The sequence below is a fragment of the Poromitra crassiceps genome (assembly GCF_964638095.1).
Source record: "Poromitra crassiceps genome assembly, chromosome: 2".
Taxonomy (NCBI): Eukaryota; Metazoa; Chordata; class Actinopteri; order Beryciformes; family Melamphaidae; genus Poromitra; species Poromitra crassiceps.
The window spans coordinates 86,311,072-86,334,011 of record NC_139624.1 but is presented as its reverse complement, the minus strand read 5'-3'; the positions used below and the strand labels follow the sequence as shown (position 1 = coordinate 86,334,011).

At 44.0% G+C, this 22,940-nt stretch overlaps 1 protein-coding gene across 3 annotated transcripts in view; it reads right to left on the bottom strand.

Annotated features, from left to right (window-relative positions):
- rbm33a (RNA binding motif protein 33a) overlaps positions 1–22,940 on the bottom strand; it is a 78,057-nt gene that overhangs the window by 13,002 nt on the left and 42,115 nt on the right. The window contains exons 7-14 of one of the 3 annotated variants that reach the window (XM_083652336.1): positions 20,740–20,908; positions 20,077–20,273; positions 13,219–13,537; positions 12,141–12,202; positions 2,446–2,575; positions 1,728–2,038; positions 797–1,069; positions 222–539 (exon numbers count right to left, since the gene is read on the bottom strand). In XM_083652336.1, the coding sequence (XP_083508462.1) occupies positions 222–539; positions 797–1,069; positions 1,728–2,038; positions 2,446–2,575; positions 12,141–12,202; positions 13,219–13,537; positions 20,077–20,273; positions 20,740–20,908 (1,779 nt within the window). The remainder of the gene's footprint in view (positions 1–221; positions 540–796; positions 1,070–1,727; positions 2,039–2,445; positions 2,576–12,140; positions 12,203–13,218; positions 13,538–20,076; positions 20,274–20,739; positions 20,909–22,940) is intronic. The other 2 variants (XM_083652337.1, XM_083652338.1) reach the window with 2 other exon arrangements.

Genomic DNA, 22,940 nt, shown 5'->3' with positions numbered 1-22,940 from the left:
AATCCTTTTCCAGCAAACTAATAAGCTTGGTCGAGCTTTCTGATTCGCTGAATTTAACAGAGAAAAAATAAAATAAATAAATTGTTGAAAGTAACTAGCATACTTCCCAGTGCCAATTTAGAAGAACATTTAAAAACATTAATGTACAGTTATCTGGCAAAATGTCAACAATTCTAACATTTTTCACATTCCTTCTTTGTGCAGGAGTGCAAAAAGCTGACCTGCGGTGCCGTGTTGGATTGTGCGCTTGGGATTTCCTTGCAAACCACTGTCCTGCCTGGGGCTGCTACCCCAGGCTGTGATGCAGTCTTGGCAACGACTTGGCCTCTTCCTCTGCCACTGCCAGGCACTGGTTGAATGTTCTGCCCGGGTCGCACCCCTTGTGTTGCCTTGGCAACAGGCCTGACGTTAGAGGCAGGGGGGGCAGTGGGGCGGGCATTGTTCATGATTGTATTGCCAGGTGCCACAGGGAGCTCCCGCAGGTTGCTGTTGCGCTGAGGAAGGATCTGCATTTGCGGATGCTTGGAGGCGGGTGGGCTCTGTTGAAAAGGCAAAAAAAAAAAAAAAAAAAAAAAAAAAAATCATGTTGCGTCCAAAATCAATCTACCGTATTCTTAATATAAATTCTGTTATATCTGATTTCCATTATGTTTAGTGACATCTTTAATGAGCAATGATGCTGAGAGAACAATGCACAGTAATTAGAGTCAGCGATTACGTACGGACCCAATTTGACCACTACAGTCATTATCAGTGTGGACAGAAAAGAGATACATCTTATATGTTAATCTCTCACCATCCTCGGCCTGTTGGAAACATTGCGCTGCTGGGAGTTCTGAGGGCGGGAGTTCATCTGCCTGGGGCTGCCATGCGCCTGCTGCTGATGGAAGGGGTTCTGGCCGTGGTGCATCATGGAGCGTTGCTCATTGAGACTGAGTTGGTGCTGGTGATGCTGCTGTTGATGGTGCATGTCCTGCCTGTGATGTTGCTGCTGTTGGTGCATAGCCTGATGAGATTGCAGCGGTTCGTGATGCGGGAGCTGGGAGGGAGGAGGGCCATGCATTAAGCCCTGAAATATCAGAAAACACAACATGATTGAACGGGCAGAATGAGAATTCATGAGCACCGAAGCACAGAATAATGCAAAAATGTTCATATATATCCTGTTTCAAACAAAAACAACATTATCAGTCCTTATGTATGCTTTTCTCACTACTCCTGGATCAGGAAATGTTCTGCATATGATTAACCTCCAATGGGTGTCCTCATATAGCCGCATAGTAGTGCTACTACAACAGTGACTCAACCACTAGAGGGAGCCCTTGTCTATGCCTCTCAAAAGCAAAATAGAAGGGGGCCTCTAAAATAAACATGAGTCTTTCTCCTCAACGCTTCACTAGCAGCGAATATGGAAATAGTCTGGTTTATTTATATGTTCATTACTCTAGTCTCAACTATTTCAATAATCTAGAGCAAACCCGGCAAAATTCATAAATTCATGATAGAGGATGCATGCGTGTTGTTTTCCAGGTGCCTTTACAAGAATTCTAAGAGGCAGAATTGTGAGGAAGCTAAGAAAACATCATGGTAAAAAGGATAAAATTATTTAGCAGGCAAATTCATGCAGGATTGTGAACAGACAAATAAACAGCACGTCATTTGTGTGTAAACATCACAAAGCACAGAGCACAACACACACACACCTATTGCTTATAAATATCACTTACTCTCAGTCGTACCTGCATTCCAAACGGGAGTTGTGGAGGGGGGAAAAGGCCTCCCTGCTGCTGGCCAAAGGGCTGGCGGGGGCCCATGAAGGCCCCCTGGTGGCCCTGGTGGGGAGGGAGGTTGGGTCTGGGAGGTTCCCTCTGAAACAGGCCTAGCGGGCCCTGGCCCGGCTGGTTGAAGGATGGCCCTGGTTGGCCAAAGCCCATGTGGCCCTGGCCGGGCAGCTGCTGCTGCTGGTGGAGGTTGTTGCTGCTGTTCAGAGGGCTGGGGCTCTGGTGGTCAAACATGTGCTGGCCAGGAAACCGTGGCTCTGTGCCAACAGCAGTAGAGATCCAACATCAATAACAACGCAACAACAAAGATGTCAATTTCTTGTTTGCTGCCTTGAAGAGCCAGTTTCAATACATCAGTGACTCCCTCTCCAGGTGTATAGGGTTATGGCACACAAGCCAATATCTCTATCAATTTAATTCTGCATTAAACCACGAATGGAAAATCAGGAATATATGTCGAATGCAGGTCCAAGGCTCATTCAGATTTATATATGTATACATGCATATAACATGAGTGCTGCTAATAGAGCAGCAGCAGAATGCTAGCAGCATACCCTGTAGGTATACCCTGTAGGTATACCGCCAGAGGTGAGCTGATGCCCAATAGGGTTAAATATGCTAAGAGAGCATCTTAACCCTTCTCAGGGCTGGGTGTAGGACTCACCGCCGATAAAGAGCGCCTCTCTATCCTGGGGGGCTGGAGGTGGCTGGCTCCTAAAGGGCTCCATGTGATGAGGGGGCCGCTGGGGCTGACCAAAATTACCAGGCATGTGCTGCTGGAAGTCTCCCGGTCCCTGGGAAAACACCAAACTCATGAATTATAGGCCATACTGGGAACTTGATAATCACAAACAAATTAAACTAATGAAATATGGGATTTTGTGTCCAGTATTGCATTGGACAGGGAGTACTTGTAATTGAATGGCTAGGGTCATTAACACGATGCTGAATGTGGACTAGTAAACATCAATATGCATGCCAATATTTAAGAAAACCTTGAGCATGGATTCAAGAGCAAATGCATTGATGCTAGTTGGGGATTTGTTGTCTAAAAGCCAAGGAAAAGCTATTTCAGATGGGGATCACTGCTTGTTTATGTTGGATAGCTTTCTCCTCACTGTATGCACGCTACTCCCCCATCTACCTTCCAAGGAAAACTAGTTAACCCTATAATCCCTCCTTGGAATACGAATCATCCTCATAACTATCTCCTTTATTCTTTTAAACATCCGTCTCTGTTGAAAAATTAACCTGCTATTCAACACGTGGCACTTGCACAAATGGGCTGCTTGCCTCCTGCAAGCCTATTGTCAATTACTTAAGATGCTATCAAGGTTTAATCCATCTTTATTCCACCGCTGCCTGGCAGTACTTAGAGAGAGGGAGAGGTGTTACAGGGCCAGGCTGTCAGAAAGTTGCTTAACAGAAAGTTAATCAGAGGGGCTTACACGGAGCAAGGATCACATTGTTATTGTGGGCACTATCATACTCTTCTAAAGGGCAGACACACAGGTTTGCACAATGAGGACTCTAGCGTCCACATAATAGCCCTGAAATAAGGCAGCTCATCCTAATCCTTGATAAACAGGCTGCAGGGTGCTCCATATGTAACTGACGCTGAGATAGCTCTCAGCAGAAAGGGGCCCAATGTCAAACTCTTCAATTGGGAATGGAAATTTTGGTTTAGAAGTGATGCTTTGTTTCTCGGTTACATGTTAAAGTCTCCCTCCATTGAATTTTGTCATGTTTAAGGTATTTCACCTACCTGGGTTTTGCCCTGGTCTCTTGATTAGCCACACTGTTCGCCACTGTATTTTGTTGACAAATAACCTTATTTTGGGGCTCAAAGTCCTAAGAATAAGCTGTTAGTAAAAACTGGTGATGACGTCAGACATTATGGTTGTTTAATGACTGATGTATGATATTCAGATAATAATAATTAGGGATGCACGATAATTATCGGACCGATAAATTATCGGCCGATATGGCCATTTTGCGTTATTATTTATTATTCCGATAATGGCCTTTTTCCGATAAATTAACAGCCGATAATCAGGCTTTGTTTTTTGCCTATTGTTGTCGCACTAGAGCTGTCCCGGCGAGTCGACGTAATCGATGACGTCGACTACGCACGCTACGTGCCTCGACGCGTCACAATCGTCACAAAACAAAAAAGATGGCAGCGATGGCCGGAGAAAGTAGTGGACGCATGGCTGTCTTGGCTGATCCAACAAACTATATATTAGGGCATTCACAGACTAGTCGACTAGTAAAACCACTAGTCGACACTGTGCTTAGTAGTCGACTAGTCGTTTTAGCAAAAAAAAAAAAATCTTTAAGAAAGAACATGAGGTATTTACACGACATACATGGACTATCATATCCCATATCCCCTACAAAGAACATCAAAACACAACAAAACAAAACAAGAAAACTGCATAAAATACACAATAATCCAAGAACAAACAAGACTATTGGACAAACAACCAAACAAAAACAATGCATTCAAAGTAAATGCATAGATCTTGCCCTGTTGGCAGCTAGGAAATGCATAGCTTTAAATTGGAAAGCATCCAATCCCCCAGCTGTAGTTCACTGGTGGAATGAACTCTCAAGCTACCATACGTTGAATAACATTTACTACAAGAGCAAAGGCAGATTCTTAGACATCCCCAAAATATGGCAACCACATACAGAGTTTGACTTTAAGAACTTTTTACCCCAGTGTCATTAGGCTTATCAGGATAGGAGCTGAATGCATTGTTTTTGTTTGGTTGTTTGTCCAATAGTCTTGTTTGTTCTTGGATTATTGTGTATCTTATGCAGTTTTCTTGTTTTGTTTTGTTGTGTTTTGATGTTCTTTGTGGGGGATATGGGATATGGGATATGATAGTCCATGTATGTCGTGTAAATACCTCGTGTTCTTTCTTAAAGATTTTTTTTATTTTTTATTTTTTTTAAACGACGAGTAAAATTCACTAGTTGTGAATGCCCTACTATATATATATTAGGGGTGTCACGATATTTCGTCGCACGATATATCGCGATATCAAAACGTCACGATATGTATCGTCAGAAAAAAATGACGATACAATTTTTTTTTTTTTGCTCCTGAATAATAATAGAACAAATTTAGCAGAATCAACACGCATGAGTGAGGGGGTAGACTACTACTGGCATGGCAAAACAGCTCAAGGGGTACATAAGATTACACAAGTTTAGGGACCATTGAGCATGAGTTATTTAAGAAATAGATTGTATACTTTATTTTTCTTTCACCATGCAACAAACATTTAGTTTGTGACAGTGTGACACATTCTATTGCAAGAGAAGCATTATCTTCCATGTTGTTTTATAGTTATTATAATAACAATTTCCAAAAACAGCATTTGTTTTGTATTTTGTGTATTTCAAATGAAAGACTATTTTTCCAGTATTTTCCCAGGGCTCCCTTGAAAAGAGGTTTCGATTTCAACGGGACTCACATGGTTAAATAAATTATAAATAAATACATAAAAATTATTTACTTTTGTTAACACGTTCACTGCCAATGATGAGATATCTCGTCTTAAAAAAATCCAACGGTTGACTGCCATTGACGAGATATCTCGTCTTAAAAAAAAAAAAAAAAAATTGACGGTGGGACGTTGATCTAACCCTTTTACATCTCCTATTATAATATGGGAGCCACCGAACGTGTACAATCCATTCCACCGACCCACTAAGTGGCGACAGTGCTCTCCAGACTATTGAAAGCCAAGCAAAGACAGCAGCATGAGGAAGCCATTCTCATGAAAATGGATGGGGCGAAAACGCTTTCGCTTTCGCGCTGGGTGCTGGCGGTGGGGGATTGCAAATTTGCATAATAGATTATGAGTGAAACGCACTTTGAAACACCAGCAGAAAGGCCAGAATCGCACGCAGCTTCATTCCAGCTGAGCTCAACCGAAAACCCAGAAACGAACGAGCCTCATTCTCATACTGTAGGCGAAAACGCGTTCACGCTGGTGCACAACGGTGGGGGGTTCCAAAAATAGACTGGGTGCAAAACACACTTTGAAACACGCAGCATAAAGCCTAGAATCGCACAAAGCTTCATCAAAGCTCTCAATCGAAAACCCAAGAAACGAGCAAGCCCCATCCAGACTCGCCGACGAGGGGGCCGCCAGGGAGGGAGGCTGCTCAGACAGGCAGGAGAAACTCGCTTGTGACAAACGCTGCTGAAAGCCACCAGAGACACGCCCACGGAGGGAGGAGTTTGAAGGAGAGTGGGTGCGGGTGCTGATATGGAGGAAATTACTGTTCAGAACTATATTGTTTAGATGTCTGATGTGTTACTGATGCCAAAAATAAATGGTTAAAGTGACTGTTTGATTGAATTTCACAAAACTGCGATTATCTCAGCTTTCTGTCTCAGACGCTGAAACCATGCTGTACTCAACGGCTAATATCTACATAACTACTAACTCTAAAAACTAACTCTTTTAGACAGAGAAAGCACACATTCTATTAGTACTTTTTAGATATTTTGTGTTCACAAAGTCCAAGCAGAAAATAATCCTCGGGTCTTGAAAGATGAGCCAGAATCCTCAAAAAAAACCTTTGGCAGAAGCTACCTACAGTAAAAAAAAAACGGCTGGCAGTGAATGTGTTAAAAAAGGATATTGTTAAAATATCGTATCGTAATCGTTATCGTGAACCCAATATCGTGTATCGTATCGTGAAATTAGTGTATCGTGACACCCCTAATATATATACATATAATATATATGTATATTAGCATTAACATGGAACGTGTTTCTGATAGTGGTAGTCACTTACATTGACTTAGCGTAGTTTCTAAACCATCACCGTCATGTTGAAAGTAATTTCTGCACCGCAGCGAACATAACATTACACCATTTAACGGTGTTATTCGGCCGTTTAACGTTAACGTACATATTTCCGTTTGCTTTCACGGCTAACATGTAGAAAATTGATTAAACTAACGTTACAGACCATTGTTAGTCTGTTGCTGCTCATGTTAATTTACTGCGTGCATCATTTAACACAGTGCTATTCGGCTGTTTACATTCTTTTGTTTGCGTTCACGGCCATGTAAGATGAGATCAAAACTAACGTTACAGACCATCTGTAACGTTAGTCAGTCTGTAACGTCAGTCCATCAGTCTGTGACTGTTAGTCTGTAAATTGTTTGTATTATTTATTTCCTTACCCCCACACTGATGCAAACATACATTTGGCTGAGTTAGCTGCACATTACTCCAGTGATTAAATAAATCCATGTCCTGTAAAAATACTGATCCTCCTCAGTTTAGGGAAAGGGTTCATACATACAGTGATGAATCATGATGATGATCAATTTAATCTATGTGTCAGGTGGTCCAGTATTTTCGTGACGAGAGCAGGCAACTGACAATTAGGCAGGCACTATCTATTATAATAATAAGATTAATATGAATAATAATAATAATTCATATAATCATATCAATGATATGAGCATATGAATTATGAGATGGTTAAATAAAATACTGAAATTGAGAAGTTTTTGGTTATTTATTTGTTTTGGGTAAATTTATTGTTATATAATAAAAAAATTAAATAAAAAATAATCGTTGGATTAATCGACTAATCGAAAAAATAATCGTTAGATTAACTCATTGAGTGCCAATGACGACAATCGTCGTCAATTCAAATAGTAACGTAGAGTGCCAATGACGACGATTGTCGTCAATTGCGTTTTTTGACGGTGGGACGTGGATCAAAGCCTGATGCATCTCCTGTGAAAGTATGGGGGATGTCGAATGTGTAGAAGCTATTTTACGGACCCATTAGGTGGCGACAGTGCTCTCCAGATTAGAGAAAGGTGAGGAAAAACAGCAGAAGAAGCCCCGTGATGAAAGAGAAACCGATGCATGAGCCAGAGCCGTATAGATTGCTCTGGCTGGAGCTAACGTTAGCTGCGAACAGCAGTCAATCCGCTCCCACAACTGAGCCCCTCTGTCTCTGCTGCATAGTTTCTCCACACGATTAGCCGCCAGAAAAGCAGCACCCGACGCCGAAGGGCCAAACCATTCTCAGCAGTCCGGTTTGGCTTTTCGGTGTCGCGCTGGGAGCCGGCGCACAAAAACGGAGCGCTCCGAAAATAGACGCTGGGTGCGTGTTAGGCTGTGTGTTAGTGTGGGGATGAGTTTCTCCAAGCTCCGCCGGCATGCAGGCTGTGTGTTGGTGTGGGGGTGAGTTTCTCCCAGCTCTGGCATGCAAGCGGTGTGTTGGTGGGGATGAGTTTATCCCAGCTCCATGCAGAGATTCGTCGCCTGTCACACGCAGCAGTGCGAGCAGAGCCACCAGAGACACTCCCACGGAGGAGGAGTTTGGAGTTGAGGGGGGAGGGGTTCTGCAGCTGAGGGGGGGGAGAGGGGGGTGGGGCACGCAGGGCACCACAACTACACCATGTCACTACATCAGAAAATATTAGCTTCAGAGTCAGTGAATGTGCTTGAAATGCTTCATTTCACAAAAGGCTGATTATCTCAGCTTCTAATTTGAAACGTCTGTTTTTGCTGAAATCAACCTATCTTCTCCGGCTGATAACTAAAGAACGGAAAATGATATCAATAAACTTTTTTTTGCTGATGATACAATAGACTCATCGTTCTTTGTGCGTGTTCGGTGTTTACATAGTAATATCACACAATATTCTGTGGGCCTCGAGAAATCACTGAAAACGCTCTGAAACTCTGGCACTGGGAGCGTCCGTTCTCCAAAAGTGGCTGGCACTCAATGAGTTAATCGATAAGAAAATAATCGTTTGGGACAGCCTTATGTCGCACGCTCGTGACATCACAGCTGCGACGGCCAAACATGGCTGCTGCCATTCAGTAAGTTGCCGTTTTTCACAGTTTAGATGATCACAGCTATTGTAATTTGCAATCCATGTCCCGCACGGGTTCCGAGAGGAGGGCAAACGTCTATTACGTTAAACCAAAGCTGGCGATGATGCAGCGGATTTGTTTGTTTATGTTAGCTTAGCGAGTGTTAGCGTTAGCTCATAGCGTAGCCTACACTTCAGGCTCGCCCGCTTGGCAGACACACTGACACTGCTTGTGATCAACCCGAAATGAAACATCCAGGGATTGTGTATTTAACTCCAAAAAACAACACGCTAACGTTAAGCTAACCGCGCTAGCCGGGAGTCCCACTATAACAAAGGGACTTTGGAGCCATCTAACAGAGCCAAAACAAAGGTGCAGTCGCGCACATTAGGCTACATAAAAAGCATCAGTCAACATAACATGACAATAAGAGTCTAAATTATTATGCCTTTTGTCATTGTGTTTTATCTGCAGACTAAGCAGTCATTTGCTACCCGTTCTATAAAAGCCTTTATTTTTGTATTGACTATAATTGAGTGATACACTTTATTTAAAAAATCATATTATATCAGAAGTTTTTTTGTTTTGTGTTCACAGTGATGTCAGTTAGATTTGGTTAGGCCAGAGCTATGCTCACTACATCTGCCTTTTTTTTAACCCCAGGTGTGCATAATTGTTTTTTTTTTTTTTTTTACATATATTATAATAATTATCGGTTATTGTATCGGTTATCGGCCAGGAGAAGCAGATATTTATCAGTTATCGTATCGGTTGAAAAAATCCATATCGTGCATCCCTAATAATAATTACAGAGTAAATTACAGTAAATAGCTGGCGTTAGCTAGCTGTTAGCTATGTTACTTACGTGGCAGTAAAACGCCAGTGAATGACCAGTTTGATACAACTGTCACGCACTTTCCATAAAGCCCACCAGCTTTGACATCTGTTGGCTGGTTGTGGATATTTATAACAATATTGTGGCTTCTGGACGAACATTTTTGCGGAGGTAAACGCAGCTATACTGTTTCTGGTCTACTGCCTGGAAGGGAGACAAAGATCGTATATTGAAGGCAGGTGCGAGGCTCTTATATCTTTTTGACAACAGCGCTGTAGCCATGATGTTGCAGAGGAACAAGGTATAAGCCTTCGGTTCTTATCTGAGCCGATTTGTCAGTCGACAAAGCGGCATCAGGGTTACCAGGGGCACGGCTAGTGGAAACTGCAAAATTGCACGCCGCAAAACCTCTTTCGGACAGTCCGCGTTCTCCATTAAGGGGTCTCAAATGTGGAACACACTGCCGGAGGAAATAAAACTAAACCTAGAAATTAAGGGTTTTAATAAAAACGTCAAAGACTGGTTGAAGCTCCAACAGGTTTGTACACACTCTTAGGAGTGTGTACAATAAGCACACACTTTTAACTAAACTGAACATAATTGGAACTGTCTTAACTGTGATATTTGAATTGTTACTGTACTGACATTTGACCTGAATTTTACGTTTAGTAGCCTATCTGATCTTTGATATGTGTCTTTTTATTGTATTTTGCTGTATTTTTGTGTATTATTATTTTTATTTTACAGGAATGTCGGGTTACATCTAGGGACTGGCATTGCAAACTAGCCCTGGGCTATACATGCTTTGGTACAACTCATCATAGGTTTATTGACATTTTATGTTGTGAACACTATATGTACGTGTACCTGTCCCTATTCAAATAAACAAATAAATGAAATGAAATGAATGAAAATCAATATACAATCTTTGGCGCAAATCAGATATATTTGGATGTCATCTGATGAAATTATAGATCACCAACGTTATACAGGCAGGAAAACTGACTGGAGGGGTGCTTTAAGACTTTTTACAAGCTCTACAATATCGCCTGTTGCCATTTAAAAATATTTATTGTTTTCAGGACAAAGTACCTTTGACATGAGAGTAACAGCTATGGTGCTGAGAATGTCACCATGAATGAGATATTTAAGATTAAAACATTTAATTATCAGAATGTGCATAGCAAATAGTGTTTCAAAAAGGTATTGACCACAAAAGAGTATCGGCTCAGACTGACTAAATTATCAAATACTGCGGGGGGTAGCATCTTCATCTACTTTGGTTCAAGAGAATGTCATTATCAAAATTGATTAAACATTCTTAACTTTAATTGGCACCCAGATTAATATTTCAAAACCAGTCTCCACTAACAAAAATGTAATGCAGTAATACTAGAGGCTATGACCCCCATTCCCCCAGTCTTTAAAATGTAATGCAGTAATACTAGAGGCTATGAGCCCCATTCCCCCAGTCTTTTCAACAATTAAATTTGATGGGATGATAATATATGATAATCATGAGTAATCAGGTGCCCAGTGGTAAATGGAATGTTGCCGGCTGGTATGTCACCTGCATTTCAAATTGTGTCCTTGGCAACAGCAGCCTAAATGTGATTGACAGCTGGGAAATCCAACGCGATGCTGTACATCAGCCCAGACCCCTCCTCCTACTTTCCCATAAGAGCTATACCAATATCCACCACCACCACACACACCTCTGAAAAGAGGAATTGAGTGATACTGACATTGAGGGGGATGAGAGCTGAATAAAATTGCTATTTTTTAAAGAGAGATGGACTCCAATATAAAAGCCTAGCTCATTTGTCAACAGGGATGGTCAATTCAGATGAAATGCAATTGGATGCAGCTATTTTCCAATAGCTGATTTGCATAAATCCATATAAAATGTGCTTTCCAGGAAGGTGTCAGTCAGTACCAGCGCCACCTGATGCCTGGGCATAATTAGCTATAAGGACGGAGTAACTTGAGGCTATCTGGCCATTTCCCCCAATACAGTAATCACTTTAAAGGCATTCCTGTCCTCTCTAGGATGGCTTCTTTGTTAGTGAAATAAAGAAGCTTTGCTTCTGAGTTAAGATCCCTTTTCTCTGACGTGAAATTTGGCCTTTAGAATAAATATGGTGCAAAAAGGCAAGAGGCTCACGGTCACCCCATGCCCACTGAAGCATAACCATGTTTCAGTCATCCAAATAGCGTGCACAAAAAGCTCTTCTTGGCTTTGGGACACAAACTTGAGGAAAGTGAAATGTAACTGGGAGTATATCCTGCTTTTACAATTCCATGATGTGCCAAGCTGGCTTCTGAGCCAAGCTGGCTAGTCTGAGCCCCAGCTCCATGATGTGCCAAGCTGGCCAGTCTGAGCCCCAGCCCATCCATGAAGAGCTGCTAACTAAGTCCCACTATTGCAGCCCCGACCTCCAAAAGTCTACTGCCTAAAGCCCCTATCAAGCATTTCCAGTTGTGCAGCCAGACTCGTATCAGTGTTTACAGATTTGCTCTAACAGTATTTGGCCAGGGCAGGCGGTCTAATTGCCATAATGATATTGCCCTCACAAAGAGGCACGCTAACCGTGTGGTGGGGGAGAGAAAGGGAGGCGAAAGGGAGGGAGAGGAGCAGCTGCTACTCACAGGGAACCTCTGAGGACCCACAGCAGGTCTGGGCTGGCTCTGAGCAGGAGGCATCAAGGGCACTGCAATGAGAAAGAGAGACAGAGAGAGAGAGAGAGAGAGAAGGGTGTGTTGAGAGGGGGAGGGGGAGAGAGATTAAAATGAGGGGCAGTAGAGAGAGAGGCAGCGATAGTAGAAAAGGAGAAAGCCCATTAGACACCTCTGTTACACAGGCATGCATGTTACATGTCACCTCGGAGATGTTGCTGACATCTTACATACTGTAGCTGGGCATAGGCCAGCAGCTAAAGACAATATTAAAACGTGTGAGGTTCATTTCTCAAATTCGCCATTGAAAATAAGGGAGTTGAGACATTTGCCATTTGACAACATTCGGCACAATACGTTTCAAACAACAAAACAAACATGCAACTGAACAGGATTTGTCCTGGTACAGTAGCACAAAGCCAGGTTTAGTATACCTCTGATATCTGGAAAACCTTCAATTGGACTCAATCCCTAAAAGAAACCTCTCACACATTCAAAGAAGTCATAACACAAACTCATAACCAGAGGCCATCCCTCATCTTCCAGTACATGTCTTCCTCTCAGGAGCAAAACCTGAACCCCCACCTGACAGTGCAGTACAGCACAATACACACACACACACACACACACACACACAGACAGACAGACAGACAGACACGCGCACACGCACGTGCACACACACACTAGACAAAAAATGTACGGTAATCATCATCATCCTGGACAGACAGGCTAGATAAACCCATCTCAGGAAATGAAATGGTGATGCAGCCAGATTTTTTTGAGGATAAACCCATTACTGGCTGAGAGCACTATTCACTTGTCATTCAACCCAACAACAAAATGACATTCTAGTCCAGACACCTTTCAGGGCAGTGCAAGCATAACTGCCAAGCAAAATGGCATCATGTAACTGAGCAGCCTATCACCTCGATGGTGAACCCAGAAAAGAGGGGGAAATGCTTTTACTTCCATATGAATTAAATCTCTCTAAACGTTTTTCGTGCAAAATGGCAAAAAAAAGGCCTTTGAGTGAAAGTGGATACGGGCCTACCTTGCACGGAGGACGCGGGGCCTCTGAAGTGGGGGTTGATGTGGATGGTTTTGGGCTGCTGTGGAGGCTGTGGCTGGTGATGCTGGGGGAAGTTGGGTGGCGGGGAGTTCATGATGCGTGGCGGCGGCTCCATCGGAGGCCGCACTGGCGACGAGCGGTGAGCCATGTGGGAGGGGATGAGGGGCTGGAGGGGCTGCTGGGCCAGCGGGCCCCCGTGCTCCTGGAAGGGAGGAGGCCCTCTGGAGGCCGGAGCGTGGTGGTGGTGGGACTGAGGTTGCTGCTGATGATGATGAGGAGGAGGCATTCTGGAGGATGGCGGCTAATTGGAGATGGAGAGAGAGAAAGGAGGGAAACCCAAAACAACCTGTCAAGACACATTGCTTTCTTGGGGGAATCTGCTATCCTTGCTTGCAGTCATGCACTGACAAGCCGACATGTCAATTCACAACCGACGGTGATGATGGTTTCCTAGAGTAATTTCTTGTCAGGGCGGAGATATACTTGCTTACTATATACTTTTGACTAGGCGCTCATGTTCACTGTACGCATGATGGCTGCCTTGCACATCTTGTGTCCGCTTGGAGCGTACATACGCATAACGTTAATTTGAATAGGATGTGCACGACAGACACGCCAAATGGGAGTAAAGTCTCCACTAAGGATGAACTATAGACAGATTCTTTAGCAACTATTTTTAGCAATATAAAAATGAAGACTCAAACTACTTTGAATTCAAATGTAACCTTCAAATGAACTACAGCCCCTGCTAATGCCGTATTTCATTATTTCTCTTTCCTGCTGCTTTTAATGTAGAATTTACAAGCCTAGCATAAAGCTGGTTGAGGAAACCAAACTTGACCGAATGAATGCATGAAGCACTGTGACTACGGTTTGTAAGACCAACAGCCATCTGCTTGCATTAGGATGGATCGACCAAGGGAGCAGCAGCGATTGATCGGCCACTGATCATAATAAGCATAGATATTATATTACTATAGATGGGCCGCTATTACCCCCAATTCTAACAAATGGTAGCAGCAAGTCTCCTACATGGGCGTGGTCAACCGTTGACTCAGACCTGCCGAAAGTCTCCTAAGTGGGCGTGTCCGTGGAAAGCCATGGGCAAAACCCACGTGACAAAATGACAGGAAGTGAGTTGAAGTTGGGCCGTTGCTTGAATCCCATCGTCTTTGTAATAAGTCAGTAAATGTAGAAAGAACATGAGCGATCAGTGGATCACTGTTTCACCTGCCTACTGTAAAAGGCCTTTTACACAGCTAGCCACCATCAGCTAGCCTCGTAAACCGCCCGTCACGTGAACTCACATTTCATTTGGTTCTCCGTGACGGTCTGGACCCGCACAGGCAGTTAAGATGATTGGTCGAGCCATGCCGGCTCGACGAATCAGCGGCGGCCGTAGGCGGGCTCTGGCTCGTCTGGGCAAGTAGTGGGTACATGGTCTTTGTAGTTCTTTTCACTCTCAACATGGCTGCCGCCGCGGAAGTGACAGGCAGTCTGAATGAAATTGAATGTAACGTTCCCAATTCTATGTATTAAATTCTAAAAAACGACCCTCAACATTTGGGAAGGCTAAGCCACACAACTAGTTCGTTATAATCTAACTAAATGCTTCGAAGGTGACTTTACGACCGTGAGGACTCAATCAATGAATACCACGGAGATCATCCACACAGGCACCTTCGGCGATCTGATTGGTTGAAGTTAACGCCCACCAGCGGTGATAGACAGATGGGTCATCCAATCACCTGCCAAGTAGCTTGGACAAAGTGCCCGCCTCCGTCAGCGGGTCTGGTGACTTCATTGCCAGATCGACTGGTTTAGTGAAACCTATGTGGAGCTATACCGTCCATCTGGCAGCGTCAGGTTAACCATCAGCTGCTGCTCGCTCAATTTCATTGAGAGGTGCGCAGGGGTGACTTGGAGGAGCAGGTGGATTGAAAATCTTGTCCGTGCTGGTATTTTGTCCGTGCTGGCTGCTGGTATCGCGGGCAGCGCACACGACCGCCCGCTTGGCCAGAGGTGAATCGCCTTTAACTTTGACACCACAACGCAGCGTTTCACCACACAAGTGATTATCAGCGGACACCATGTTTGAAAAAGTGAAAAAGAGTTTGAAAAATGGAGATAAAGTTGATTCTTGAGGTCTGTGATTTCCCAAAACTTAATGACTGCTTTCTAATCAACGCCCAGGGCATTAATGGGAAAGCCCCAGGTGTCGGTGCAAGAGTGGGTGTATGAGGTACGCTATGTCGGCTACATTACAATTCAGTCGTTATCAGGAAACAAAGGAGGGACTGGAGTACACGGATAGATTTGCAGCTTTTATTAGTGCAAACAAGACCCCCCGTCTGAAGCCCACTTCTTTCAGTGTCTGCCCCTGGGACTTTCGCTCTTATGACATCACTGATGACATCATCAATGTGACTCTTATGACATCACTGATGATGTCACAACTGCTTTTATGACATCACTGATGACATCACAACCTTTTATGACATCACTGTTAATATCCAATGCCTCTGACATCACTGATTATGTCATACTTTATGACATCACTGATGACATCAGTCATCAGTGGGACAGACAGAGCCCTAGCTCCATTTTTAGTCCTGCAGCTCGCATACCCAGCTTGGCCGCTGCGCAGCCTTCCCACAACTCTGCTGCGGTGTGGCCAATGAGACCAGCATCACTGATGATGTCAGATTTATGACATCACTGATGATGTCATCAGTGAGATTTATGACATCACTTATGATGTCACAGTGGGATTTATGACATCACAGATTATGTCACAGTGGGATTTATGACATCACAGATTATGTCACAGTGGGATTTATGACATCACAGTGGGACAATCACAGTGGGACAGAGAAACAGAGCCCCAGCTCCCATTTATATACTGATGATTATGATTATACACTCCGTCTGTTATGGCACTGGGGGTGTGGCACTTGGGCATTGACTGGCAAGTGGCAACTCCCACTATTTTAATAGATATGAAACTCTGTTCAACCTATTATCCAATAAGGACTTCACACCTGGTTTAGGTTGATTATATAACCAGTTGCTTCATGTCTTTGTCCATTTTGACTGATGAAGACACAGTAGTGTCGAAACGTTAAGTCACCTATTTGCTAGTCTCGCTGGCCAGCCTCCTCTCCCTTCCGTCCGAGGAGTCTGGCGCCGCAGGTCTCCATAGTGGGATTGCGATGGGCGGCGCTTAGCGGCAGTGCCCTTGGAACATAGTTTCAAACAATCCAACGTTTTCAGCGTGTAGCAACGAGCTAGCGTGTAGGTTTCTGCCGTTAGCTTGCTAACTAGTTAGCGTTGTTTTCCCTGAGGCGGCAGGGGACTATTTACAGCGACACACAGGGAGGAGGGAGCGGAAGCCACTCTGATTGACATGGTCGGAGCCAATGACAGAGCTTCTTAAGTCATGCGGCTGCCACTGAAACCGACGCCTCAAATGGGAGAGCAGAGTAGAGCAGGGGAGGGTTTATCCCAGTTATGGAGACCTGCGGCGCCAGACTCCTCGGACGGAAGGGAGAGGAGGCTGGCCAGCGAGACTACCTATTTGCAGTAATAAAAGCTGCAAATCTATCAGTGTGCTCCAGTCCCTCCTTTGTTTCCTGGAAGTTTGCTGTCCTCTAACCTCTCAAGACAGACTTTCGACTTGCATCGAAAATCTGACAGCAAGCTCCGTGAAAAGCCGAATAACAGCACTCGCAGGGGGCAGACTCGCATGCTGCGTTTTACCCGATCAAAATGGAGTGGACATGACCGGTCAAAACTTGCCATTTTCAGCGTGTAGCAAGTTGCTACTAGCAACGAACTAGCGTTTTTGTTTCATAGCGACAGAGAGATCTGAGAGCAACACGCAGGGAGGGGAAAGGAAATGGATAAAGGATCAGAGCCGGTCGGTTGGAGCCAATGGCAGAGCTCGCAGGGAGTGGAAAGGGATTTTCTTCCACTGCGGAATGTGGATGGAGCCCCTTGACTTCCGTTTATCCAGACATTGAAACAAGCCTGCATGCAGAGGTTAGAGATTTTTTTTTGTTTAACTGATGGGTTCCCAGATTGGCTGTCTTCAAACTGAGAAGCACCTGGTTCAGCTGTATTTTGCTGGATGATGGGTGGAGAACCCTTTTTCTATTAGAATTGAGTAGTTATATTTTGGCTGTGTAAAACATACCCAAATGTTAGCTAGCTAGCTGTAATTACACAGCTGTGTGTTAGGGCAGTTTCTATGGTTACTGTGAGTGAAAATCAATAATTTTACCACACATGGAGCACCAGCAGTTTTCCCCTTCACATGGGGCATGGTGGGTGCCACGGACAGGTGGTGCGCAAGGAGGCGTATAAATCAATCAATCAAATCAATCTCAGACCAAAATGGCGCCGTTGTCAAAAAAGCTGCATCACTTGCCTTCAATACTCCTGCCTCCCGTGTAAAAAGTCCTTAAATTGCTGTGCACTAGGGGGCGTCTGGGTAGTGTAGAGGTAAAACTTTTGTGGACATTTTATTTATTTTCTTCTCCCCATTTTCTCCCAAATTGTACTTAGCCAATTCCCCCTGCTGTCCCAGGTCGCTGCCCCACGCCCTCTTCCGATCTGGGGAGAGCCGTAGACACTAGGGATGGGCATTTCTAGCAAAAACACTATTCGAAATTCGCTGGCCAAATTCGAATTTGATTCGAAATTCGAAAATAAAAATAAAAATGTAAAAAAAATTAAAAATGTAATTTTTTTTTTTTTTTGTGAGTGAAATGTTGCATTGTCTCCCCTGATTCTAAGTCTACGGCTTTATTAATTAATATAAAAAGCTTCTGCTGTGGATTTTTAGCTCAAACAAGCATTGCACCACTGAAGTAAAGAACATGTTACATGACATTGACATTTTCGAAAATAAAAAACAGTTTTGACAATCATGAGTGGTTCATTAAATATTTACGGTAGTAGGCTCAGGTCTGAGTGTCTAAGGGGTGCCAAAGTCACCCCCTCTCCCTCTTCATGGGATTTCATCCGCCATTCATTTTTCCATAAACCTTGCTTAAAATGCTTATAAAAATTGTTTTACTTGCTCAAACCAAGCGATTTGACTATACTTAGAATCAGGGGAGACAATGCAACATTTCACTCAAATTTCCCCCCCCCCCCCCGAATTTCGAATTTCAATAATAAAAGTCGACCTTGATAATAACAACGATTATTCGAAAATTCGAAATTCGATGCCCATCCCTAGTAGACACACACATGCTTCCTCCAATACATGTGCAGTTGCCAGCCACAGGGAGCTTCACCGGCAGGACGTAGTAGCACGTAGGAGGATCATGCTATTCCCACCAGTTCCCTTCTGCCCCGAACAGGCTGTGGACTATTACATTATGTGCCACTGTCAATAGAAAGTGTGGGTTAACTACATCATTTAAAGTGGAAATCGGAACGGTGATCAGCTGATCATAAAAGACAGAAAATATATCTAAATTCAATTGGGAAAGGAACTGGCACAAGAAAACTTGATCGGTGCATCCCTAGTATCAACGCCACTTTAACAGTGATGACATGTTTATGAGACAATGAATATTACATGTAGCATCACATTGAGATTCACAAGACTTGTAATAGTGAATAATCATGGCCCAATTCATAACTCACAAATCATTTCCCACTGCTTTATTAAAGATCACCACCACTAGTCTTAATTATGTAGGTTACATGTTTAAAGTGACTTTCTTTTCCCTAGACCTTCAAAAAGGTGGTGTGTGAACTGATGAGCAATGTAAATGAAGGGATTATATGCTTGGAGAGATAGCCAATAATAAAAGCCCACAAGAAAATCAAATCCTGGGCAAAGAACAGATTTAATTTGGTATAATGCTGTCTAAATGGACTACTGCCAAATGCTTTGGTGTAATCCATATATCAACATTGATAAGGGGAGCAGAGGAGTGCTTTAATTGACTTTTTTCATGAGCAAACGGCCACAGCTCCAGAGGTCTTAGACAGCAAAGAGAGAGCACTAGTGAACACAGCTCCAGAGGTCTTAGACAGCAAAGAGAGAGCACTAGTGAACACAGCTCCAGAGGTCTTAGACAGCAAAGAGAGCACTAGTGAACACAGCTCCAGAGGTCTTAGACAGCAAAGAGAGAGCACTAGTGAACACAGCTCCAGAGGTCTTAGACAGCAAAGAGAGAGCACTAGTGAACAAAATACATGTCAATACAAATACATTCAGCATTGTCACAAATGTGATGGATTCAAGAAGGTATAGAGTAAAGTCAGAGAGAAGCCATTTCAAATCATCTTATCCAGTGAAGCCCTTATGTTCCCTTCAGCAAGAATAAGGCCGGTGTCTTTTAATGCATTGCTCACCATCAACAAATCCTATGAAAACAACAAAATCAACATACGTTTGGAAATATGGATTTGGAATATGGAACATAATGGAAAGTTTGGAAACATGGATTTATGAATGAAGAATTGAGTATTCCATCCACTGACAGGAGCTCCTCCACACCTGTTCCACCAAACAGCGGTGTTGACCCAGCGACACACAAGAGGGTCACCGCCCGCCAGCACATAAGCCTGTGACATCTTCCCACTGAGTCAGTGGGCCAGTCTCTGCCTCGACAGGCAGGGGGCTCGCCGGCCACTCCTTCTACATAGCACGCAAAACGCTGCTGTGTGCGCCTCAGCGTCGCTGTGTGTAGCACATAACATGCCAACGCATGCACTGGCCATAAGAGGAGTGGGCTGAGTATCAAGAGATGCAATATTCCATGTAGCCAAATTAGTAGATTAGTAGGCATTCAGATGGATGATTCTGCAACGGTTTACCTGCATGCCCATCAGCGGGAGCCTCTGGTTAAACATTCTTCCTCTGTCACCTCGGAAATCCATCATTCCGAAACCCGGAAAGCCTCCTCTTCCTCTACCGCGCCCTCCTCCTCTCCCTCGCCCTCCGAAACGGTTTCGCTTCTGCTGCTCTTGTTTCTCGAACTCCATCAAATCCGCCTTGGCCTGCTCTGACAGTTCTGATGGTAGACGGGACAGGAAAGCATGAGAATGAACTGCTTGGAAAAATACAACTTTTGTTTAAGAGTGGAATTCATTAAGCCCCCCCAACACATGACATGATCTGTGATAAACAGCTCTGCGCCCGCTGTGCCGTTGTTTTCCTATGGGTAGAGCTGTGTCTGTGTCTCTCAACTATGCGGCACTCGAATTTGCCACCTTGCGCTGCACTTAAAGTTGTATCAAATTTGACCTAATTACCGCTGACCTTTCTCCGCTCTACCTGAGAGAACAGAAGAACAGAAGATCGCTTATCATGTGAAGGTGAAGGCAGCTTTATGGTCTTGAAATGATCAGCAAAGCATGCAAAGAGATGTAAACCTATTACAGTCTAGAGAGGGGATGTAAGCTGGGAAATTATTAGGGGATTCAATCTGGCTATCACTGTATTGAAGATGACTCATGACAGTCAGGAATAATTAGTACCCAGTGTTTCGGGGATGTTCCTTCTTTTACTGCCCGCGTCCGCCAACCGCACAACAGAGACATCCTTTCTCTCCGATTTGAACCGTAAGCGACCAGATTCTTCATCATCATCATCCTCTTCATCAGACTCCTCCTTTGTTGCTTCTTCAGGCTCAGCATCATTCTCAACCTGAAGAAGACATGTTCTCATGTTGACAACAAAATCCTACAATTCCAATACATTTCCTTCAACATCACATGCACATTGAGCTCTTAGATGTCAGGGCCGAGACACTTCACTCCTACCTGTGCAGCACTGTCACAATTTATCAGTTTACAGACTCCTACCTGTGCAGCACTGTCACACTTGATCACAGTTTACAGACTCCTACCTGTGCAGCACTGTCACACTTTATCAGTTTACAGACTCCTACCTGTGCAGCACTGTCACACTTTACAGACTCCTCCTACCTGTGCAGCACTGTCACACTTTACAGACTCCTCCTACCTGTGCAGCACTGTCACACTTTATCACAGTTTACAGACTCCTACCTGTGCAGCACTGTCACACTTTAGCACAGTTTACAGACTCCTACCTGTGCAGCACTGTCACACTTTATCACAGTTTACAGACTCCTCTTACCTGTGCAGCACTCACTGTCACACTTTATCACAGTTTACAGACTCCTCTTACCTGTGCAGCACTGTCACACTTTACAGACTCCTCCTACCTGTGCAGCACTGTCACACTTTATCACAGTTTACAGACTCCTACCTGTGCAGCACTGTCACACTTTAGCACAGTTTACAGACTCCTACCTGTGCAGCACTGTCACACTTTATCACAGTTTACAGACTCCTCTTACCTGTGCAGCACTCACTGTCACACTTTATCACAGTTTACAGACTCCTCTTACCTGTGCAGCACTGTCACACTTTACAGACTCCTCCTACCTGTGCAGCACTGTCACACTTTATCACAGTTTACAGACTCCTACCTGTGCAGCACTGTCACACTTTATCACAGTTTACAGACTCCTACCTGTGCAGCACTGTCACACTTTAGCACAGTTTACAGACTCCTACCTGTGCAGCACTCACTGTCACACTTTATCACAGTTTACAGACTCCTCCTACCTGTGCAGCACTCACTGTCACACTTTATCACAGTTTACAGACTCCTACCTGTGCAGCACTCACTGTCACACTTTATCACAGTTTACAGACTCCTCCTACCTGTGCAGCACTCACTGTCACACTTTATCACAGTTTACAGACTCCTCTTACCTGTGCAGCACTGTCACACTTTATCACAGTTTACAGACTCCTCCTACCTGTGCAGCACTGTCACACTTTATCACAGTTTACAGACTCCTCCTACCTGTGCAGCACTGTCACACTTTAGCACAGTTTACAGACTCCTACCTGTGCAGCACTGTCACACTATCACAGTTTACAGACTCCTCCTACATGTGCAGCACTGTCACACTTTATCACAGTTTACAGACTCCTCCTACCTGTGCAGCACTGTCACACTTTATCACAGTTTACAGACTCCTACCTGTGCAGCACTGTCACACTATCACAGTTTACAGACTCCTCCTACCTGTGCAGCACTGTCACACTATCACAGTTTACAGACTCCTACCTGTGCAGCACTGTCACACTATCACAGTTTACAGACTCCTCCTACCTGTGCAGCACTGTCACACTTTATCACAGTTTACAGACTCCTCCTACCTGTGCAGCACTGTCACACTTTATCACAGTTTACAGACTCCTCCTACCTGTGCAGCACTGTCACACTTTATCACAGTTTACAGACTCCTCCTACCTGTGCAGCACTGTCACACTTTATCACAGTTTACAGACTCCTACCTGTGCAGCACTGTCACACTTTATCACAGTTTACAGACTCCTCCTACCTGTGCAGCACTGTCACACTTTATCACAGTTTACAGACTCCTACCTGTGCAGCACTGTCACACTTTATCACAGTTTACAGACTCCTCCTACCTGTGCAGCACTGTCACACTTTATCACAGTTTACAGACTCCTCCTACCTGTGCAGCACTGTCACACTTTATCACAGTTTACAGACTCCTCCTACCTGTGCAGCTAGGGATGCATCGATTATAAATTTTGATGTACGATTATAGTCTGAGAAAAAACCACGATTATCACGGTTTCACGATTATTGTTATGGACGTATAAAAATCACA